Source organism: Sesamum indicum, linkage group LG2 (genome assembly GCF_000512975.1).
Source record: "Sesamum indicum cultivar Zhongzhi No. 13 linkage group LG2, S_indicum_v1.0, whole genome shotgun sequence".
Classification (NCBI taxonomy): domain Eukaryota; kingdom Viridiplantae; phylum Streptophyta; class Magnoliopsida; order Lamiales; family Pedaliaceae; genus Sesamum; species Sesamum indicum.
Window position 1 is genome coordinate 9,362,436 of NC_026146.1, and position 7,941 is coordinate 9,370,376.

Sequence of the window (7,941 nt, forward strand, 5' to 3'; positions counted from 1 at the left end):
CAGGTCAAAAAGCAGCCATTCCAATTTTCCAAGTAAAATTTCTAAACATCGTGCCCCTAAATTTATGGTGTGTTTACAAGAATTTAAAATAATAGTTTATTAATTTATTGTTGAGAACAAATTGAAAGAAATCTTTTCTTTTATAATTTTTATTTTTAAATTGTTAAAATTAATTTAATTTAAATTAAAACAATTCATTAATAAAATTATAAATATTGAATTATTTTTTTAAATACTTAAATTTTTTAATTTTTTATTTTCAAATACACTCAATTTTCTTTATAACTTATCTCAAGCTATTTACAAACACCCATTTCAATACGATTGATTGGGCCGCAAGAAATAATTTTATTATTTATCTTATATTTCAATTCAAAAGAGTTGAAAATAAAATGTGACAATATCATACATAGTTCAATGATTTAATATATTTTATTGGTATCCAAATGCGTTTTCCATCTTGGTCGCCTATTTGATTAGCCAACAAGTCAAAACAACTGTGGACTGATTGCATATGCATTAGCTTCAAAATCCAGTCGTATTATTCCAAATCCAAGAACCAATCACACACACATCCCTGTACAGTCCCGCACACCCTCTCCAACTAATACTAATAAAATTTCCTTACTTTTTCAGTTGTTTGGGTCTCTGCAAATCTGGTCTGACACTCATCAGACATATTAGCATGGTGATCAAGAATGTTTTATTCTTTTAATCGTGATTACTAAGAGATCATTCTTTCTGTATCTTTTCTTGATAGTTTTATATACGGTCTTGGACTTCCATTTCGAGAGAGAGAGAGATAGAGAGAGAGGGATTCAGTCTCATGCCTGCCGAGAATGGAGATGAAGAATGAGAAGCTTGTGAGGTATGTAGATTTTGCTAAGTGGGTTGCTAAAACTGTTGTTTATCTTGCAAGAACTGGGAAAAAATTGGGAGAAAATGATGGGTATAGTCGGAATAATTCCTGGATGGCCGGCATGTTTCATTTTTCTGGAAAGATTGGATTTTGTTCGAGTTGAGTTGAAAAGGAAGTAATCTTTTTTGTACTATGGCTACAATTTTCTATTAATTAATCTAAAATAGTGGGGAAGAGTTGATGTCCTACTTTGTGCCTCTTTCGCTATACCTGATTCATCTGTTTGAGGAAGTGCTATATTTTGTTGGGTTTTGCTGAAAATGTAGGAAAAAGCAACAGCGGGAGTGCTGAAATTTAGGACATGAGACTTGAGCCATAAGAACTAACTGAATCAGTAATTTAGTCCAGTAGCAGATTTTAACTGATACATGTCTTTTCCATTTTGTGGGTTCTGATAGAAAATGGATTGCTAATTTTCTGTTGGTTTGTGTCTAATGTAAATAGGTTTTGTTCTGATGGAAAGCAAGAAAAAGGTTTTATGTTGTGGGGAGGGAAAACGGGCTCGTCCAAGATGGAGAAGTCATCAGCAGGACATAAATTGGCGTCGACACTATTAAATTCTGAGGGAAAATGCAAAATTATTGATTCCCTTAAGTTTGGTGGTTCAAAGGTGTTTCCTGAGGATCATGAACCATTACACAAGCATATACTTGATCCTGGTAGTGACATTGTGCTAAACTGGAACAGAGTTTTCATAGTTTCTTGCTTATTAGCACTTTTCGTCGACCCCTTGTACTTTTATTTGCCAAGTATAGGAGGTAGTAAGGGTTCTTGGTGCATAAAGACAGATTTTAAGCTGCGGATTGTTGTGACGTTTTTCCGAACTATTGCCGATCTTTTCTATCTCTTGCACGTGGTGATTAAGTTTAGGACGGCATATGTGGCTCCAAGTTCACGAGTATTTGGTAGGGGCGAGCTTGTAAGAGATCCCAAGAAAATCGCTCGAAGATATATAAGATCTGACTTCTTCATTGATCTAGTTGCTACATTGCCTCTGCCTCAGGTACTTCCTCTACGACTTTATTATGGTCTCAACCTTGTACCTGTCCATCCCTGTATGTAAAGTCTCCTCTGTCTTGATGATTTGCTTAGTCCAATTCTCTGTTACATATGGTTGTTTTTCTGCTTCTCTAAGGATAATTAGACGAATGGAAATGTTCTTGTTTTACATTTGGTCTCTGCTTGGGCACGAAGCCCAGGTTTGGGAACTGTCATTTGCTATCTGCTGTTGCAGCTAAGGTGAAATCTGATTCCAGATATTCCTTATTTATCTTTTAGATGAGTCTTCTATATGTACCTTTTTCTTTGATATAAGGAGACAGCTTTGGTTACTTCTGGAGAATTATGTTTAATTTGGTTAGGAGCATGCTATATTTAATTCAGTCATAAAACAAGTAACTGATTTCATTATCTTGGTATTAGATAATACCTTATGATTTGAAGTGATTATACTAACTTTGAGTATAAAGTTTTGCATCTCTTCGAGTTGTGGCTTTCTAGTACTACTCTTAAAAATTACAGAAGCTTGACTTTCATAATTGACCTTTACGGGACATGCTAATTAAGTTTCTTTCCAATCACGGAAAAATAAACCGAAAGCTATTTCATCCTCATACTGGTAGTTTCAGTTTGAACATTTCCAGCTTTTCTACTCCATTAACCGGATGGTTTGCTTGATCTTTAAGACTTTAACTGACTGAGTAACCACTAATTAGCAGTGGATTGCATGATACTAAACTTGTAATTGTTCTTATTATAAGGCAAATAACACTTTCAACTTTCCTACAGTGTTTCTGCTGGCAGTCATACTACATTCTCCAATTTTGAGTCTTTTCTCAGTATTAACACATAGTGGGTTCTTGTCTTTTGTTCATATCATATTCTGGGTTAAAATCATAAGATGTCACCTTTTGTTTCTTCTTTCTTTCTTTGTATATTGAAGACCCTAAACATGACCTCTTTCTGTGATTCCAATATATGGATTTCTGGTTTTCCCCTTTCCTAGAGTTGATTAGGATGATGACATTGTCTTTTAACTGTGGTTCTCTTATGTGTGATTCTGTTTTTCCTCTTTCTAAAGTTGTTAATCTGTTACAGATCGTCATCTGGTTCATCATACCGGCGACGAGAAACCATCGGACGAATCATAATAACAATGCCCTTGCTTTAATTGTACTATTCCAATACGTTCCTCGGTTATACCTCATTTTTCCATTAAGTTCTCAAATTATAAAAGCAACTGGAGTTGTCACCAAAACTGCTTGGGCAGGGGCTGCCTACAATTTGCTTCTCTACATGCTCGCAAGCCATGTATGTAGTTTTATCTTTCTTAGTTGGTCCGCAATCATGCATATTTCATTGACTTACTATTGTCTATTTGTAATTTTAACAAGGGTTTAACGTTTGTTACTCTTTTGCTTGAAGATGGTCATTCTTTTCTGAATTGAGTTCTACTTTGTCATTATAGGTCTTGGGTGCGGCATGGTATGTACTGTCAGTTGACCGTTACTTGTCTTGTTGGAAATCAATATGCAAGAGAGAAGTCAACCCCACAAAATGTTTGCTAGAATACTTGAATTGTGACACTCCTGACAGTAGACAACGGGACATTTGGATCAACAGCACAAATGTTTTCCAAAGTTGTGATCCTGATGAGGATATTACATTCAAGTTTGGAATTTTTGAAAATGCCGTCACAAAACAAGTTGTCGCTTCAACTTTTGTTCGAAAGTACTTCTATTGCTTATGGTGGGGCTTACAGAACTTAAGGTACATTTTACTGTTTTTCCCTGACAATTACCATATTTTATCATATTCGCATCAATATAAGTTGGCGTTCTAGTTACTTGGTAACCATTGCTTTTCTGTAACTAATTTGTAGAGATGGACTGAATAAAATGGGTTAATTTTCCTATTCCGGAATAACCTGCCAGAAGCTTCTCAAAATATGGCAGTATAATATATACTTTGTTCTGTGGAATCAAAAATGTTCACTTGATACCTGATGTTTTTTATGTTCCTGCTTCACTGCAGCGAACCACTAACATGAATAATGCTTAAGTCAAACATGAGGTTTTCCATATGAATTCAAAGTATTACTTTCTTTCGTTGATCATCTGGCATTTGATGCTAACTTACCGTATGCTTTGCATGACATACAGCTAACTGGGGATCATTTACCCTCCATATCAAAGGAAAGTTTCCATTCTTCCATTAAGATTTCTAGAAGTAATGCTTGAATCATTCTAATATAGTATTAACTATCTAACAGACAGTGCTTCTGATAATATGGTCTTTTTACTGATATATACAAATGTAAATCGTCTTTGTCAATGTCAGTTATCTCTTCCCGGAATCATTATGTACTTAAATAGCCTTGCGACTGTGGTTTGTAAGCTAACTAGTGAGAGGCGCATGAAAATTTCACATGTAATTGTTTAACGTATTAATTCTCGACATTTTTCGCTCTACTTGGAGATGGATGTGCACAGGTGCTGCGTCTTCTTACTTATCAGTTGAAAATTGAACACATTAGACGTGCATCTGAGTATAGTCTGCTTTCTTTAGTCTGAGAACTGGGAACTCAATTTCAATATTCCACTGCTTATCTCTCTCAACTAGCTCGTTGAAAATGAAACTAGTTAACTCTTGTTTCTTTTGCACTCTCAGTTCATATGGGCAGAATTTGTCGACAAGCACATTTATTGGAGAAACATCATTTTCCATTCTCATTGCCATCCTTGGTCTTGTTTTGTTTGCACATCTTATTGGAAATATGCAGGTCAGTAGTAAGATTCACTCAATTTTTAACGACCTTAAACCCTTATGGTTCCTTATCTGTAAAGCAAATTAAATTTATTACATGGTCAACAAACTTTCAACTACAATATAATTTGCTGATTTCTTTTCCGAGAGCCCATTACACCATTCATTAGCAGAGTTCTATGCATTGTTTTCACCGATTGTATGATTTACTACCCTCTATTGCTGCCTGTAGACATACTTGCAGTCTCTAACAGTGCGGCTTGAGGAATGGAGGCTTAAACGACGAGACACTGAGGAGTGGATGCGACATCGCCAACTTCCTGAAGATTTGAGGAAACGCGTCAGGCGTTTTGTTCAGTATAAATGGCTTGCAACTCGAGGAGTAGATGAAGAAGCTATTTTGCGTGGTTTACCTGCTGATCTTAGTCGTGATATTCAACGTCACCTATGCTTGGACCTCGTCCGACGTGTATACTTCTGACAACTATATGTATTGTAGTTTTCTGAACATATTTATGATTAGAAGCATGCTAACCTCTATATTTTGTCTCCATGGGCCAAATTTGCCAGGTACCGTTTTTCTCACAGATGGATGATCAGTTGCTTGATGCAATATGCGAAAGACTAGTTTCGTCCTTATGCACCGAGGGTACTTATATTGTTCGTGAGGGTGACCCTGTGACTGAGATGCTATTCATAATCAGGGGTCGACTCGAGAGTTCCACCACAAACGGGGGTCGGACTGGTTTCTTCAATTCTATTACCCTGAGACCTGGAGATTTCTGTGGAGAGGAGCTTCTTGCTTGGGCTTTGCTCCCAAAATCAGCCGTCATTTTGCCTTCTTCGACTCGGACAGTTAGAGCCCTCGTTGAAGTGGAAGCTTTTGCATTGCGGGCTGAAGATCTCAAGTTTGTTGCTAATCAATTTAGACGGCTCCACAGCAAGAAGTTGCAGCACACGTTCCGGTTTTACTCTCATCACTGGCGGACATGGGCTGCATGCTTCATACAAGCCGCTTGGCGGAGGTATAAAAGGAGAAAGATGGCAAAAGATCTTGCACGGATGGAGTCATTTGTTTTGGACGAAACGACAGAAGATAACACCGAAGAGGGGGAACTGGATCAGTCTCCTAATAGCTCAACGCCCTCCAAGATAAGTTCGAACCTAGGTGTCACAATACTGGCTTCAAGATTTGCTGCAAATACAAGGAGAGGAGTTCAGAAGATTAAAGACGTAGATCTACCAAAACTACCAAAACCGGAGGAGCCCGACTTTTCAGATGAGCCAGACGACTAGCAAAAGCCTCAGCTAAGACAACGTTAACCACTTTCAGTGCCAGGTGCCTGCGTGACAGAAAGTTGAAAGAGATCTAATGTTCAGACATCTGGAGTAGGTTATTATGATTCAATACGATGTACTCTCTCCCATAAAGGGGAAGTCTGTAAGCGGGCCTTTCTCTTATCAGGTAAACTTATGTCCGAACATGGGATCTCAAGCTGGCTGGAAGATTACAGCCGTTCTGTATTAATACCTACCAGTTGTAGTGTTGCTTTTCCAATCTGCCACAACTGGTTAAGATCAGAGTATGATTAGAACTGAGCCCAGAAGGGCGCTTTTCAGTTCCTACCTTCTAAGTTTTAACTTTGTAAGAGTACAACATTTGACAAGATAACAACGTTAAGGTATGCTTGTTTACTTGTGATAAATGTTATAAGGCCTGCTGTTTAAAATTACTTACGTATGCTGTTCTTTGTGAATTTGCACCACATCTGGAATGTTTCAAATTTAAGGCAAAATTACAAAGCTGTATTAAAATGAGATACCAAAAAATGAGAATAAACAAGAAAGCAAATTTACAATTGGACTGTCTCAAGAGTCTAATTCAAATTTATGATTCCTACTAAAAGTTTTTTGTGCACTCTGGTCAGTACTTGTCAATATCATAAAATTCTATGGTCTTGTATTTCTGCGATATTATCTCCGCCTGAACTTTTCTAGCCGTATCGGTTGCACAACCGACAAGAATCAGAACTGAGGTGCCGGCAAATCCCCTGAATGCCGTTAGATGTGTGGCTTGTTCAATCACAGCAGGACCAGCAGCAAGAATTGCTAGAAATGCAGAACCGAGGACTGATATCCGACTGAGAACCTTTAATTCAACAAGCAAAAATGCAAGATTGAGATAATTATCGTCGAGCAAGGATTAAAACAAGATAGATATTTGGAAATTTTGAGCATCACTAACAACACAGCATGCACCAATGTCAGAGCAACTACTAGCAGATATAACGAGTAATGAATTTAACCCAAAGTACCCATGCGAAGTTAAAAATTTGCAGCTTATTAGTTATGAGGAGCAAAGCAACAGAAAGAAAATCATAAATTCCTCCACAGTTAAGGGAATAAACTCAATAATTTTGAAGTCTCTCTATCAAGTGAACAAACACAAAAGATTTAAATTTACGGAGTTCTGTTTAATCAAAATAAACATAGGAAAGGAAAAACTTGAACAGCAAAACTCGGGGTTTTTCTAAGTTAACGAGTTTATATTTCACATTCTCGACGTAATATGTAGTGTGTATAATTCGAGAAAAGATATGCAATCTTCAGATCTCTTCTCTATGCACAAACTTCATCATACTTTAAGGTGGCAATTCTAAATAGCTTCACACAAACTTCAATAATGAATTTGAAAGTATATTTGTACTTCCCTATACTTGAAGTAGGTCAGATACATTCGACCATTAGAAGAAAAGTAAAATATATGGTCATCAAGATCATGATAACACACAAACCAATATACTCTTAAAAGAAAAAAATATTGTTCTGATAGAGAATGTTACCGTTTTTATAAATACAGCAGTACTTTTTCCAGGTCGGACAAGTGGGATCGAGGCACCTTGCCTTTTCAACTGTTCACTGACATCGTCAGGGTCCAATTGCAGAAATGTGTAATAGTAATTGAAGAATGCTATCAATAGAATGTTCGTTGGCAAGTAGAATGAACCTGAAATTAATATTTTTCTGTGAGTTTATAAGCAATTATATGTTATTCACGGATCACAGCAATAATCCACAGCCATTTTTTCTTTCTATCATTCTCGTCCTACTCTTTCATGGAATAGCCTTCATGATTATTTGCTAACTTCTACACTTACAATTAACACGCAAAATTTGAAAATTTCAATTCCCAGAATATTCCTTTAAAACAAAAGAGAGCACCAGGAAAGGGGTTTAGGTTGGGGGGGGGGGGGATG

General features: G+C 36.8%; 2 protein-coding genes across 3 annotated transcripts in view; one reads left to right on the forward strand and one right to left on the reverse strand.

Annotated features, from left to right (window-relative positions):
• On the forward strand, nucleotides 546-6,390 carry LOC105155654 (cyclic nucleotide-gated ion channel 17). Of its 2 annotated transcripts, XM_011071558.2 has the most exons (7): nucleotides 547-868; nucleotides 1,364-1,922; nucleotides 3,017-3,229; nucleotides 3,387-3,688; nucleotides 4,589-4,700; nucleotides 4,917-5,153; nucleotides 5,255-6,390. In XM_011071558.2, the coding sequence occupies exons 1-7, from the start codon at nucleotides 840-842 to the stop codon at nucleotides 5,978-5,980; spliced, it is 2,178 nt and encodes a 725-aa protein (XP_011069860.1). In that variant the 5' UTR covers nucleotides 547-839; the 3' UTR covers nucleotides 5,981-6,390. The 2 variants fall into 2 exon arrangements, with proteins under 2 accessions (XP_020555112.1, XP_011069860.1); XM_020699453.1 differs by lacking the exon at nucleotides 3,017-3,229 and having other exon boundaries at nucleotides 546-868.
• Nucleotides 6,469-7,941, reverse strand: part of LOC105155655 (preprotein translocase subunit SCY1, chloroplastic) — a 6,143-nt gene continuing 4,670 nt past the window's right edge. The window contains exons 7-8 of the mRNA XM_011071560.2: nucleotides 7,528-7,691; nucleotides 6,469-6,833 (exon numbers count right to left, since the gene is read on the reverse strand). Coding sequence (XP_011069862.1) covers nucleotides 6,609-6,833; nucleotides 7,528-7,691 — 389 coding nt within the window. The 3' untranslated portion in view covers nucleotides 6,469-6,608. The remainder of the gene's footprint in view (nucleotides 6,834-7,527; nucleotides 7,692-7,941) is intronic.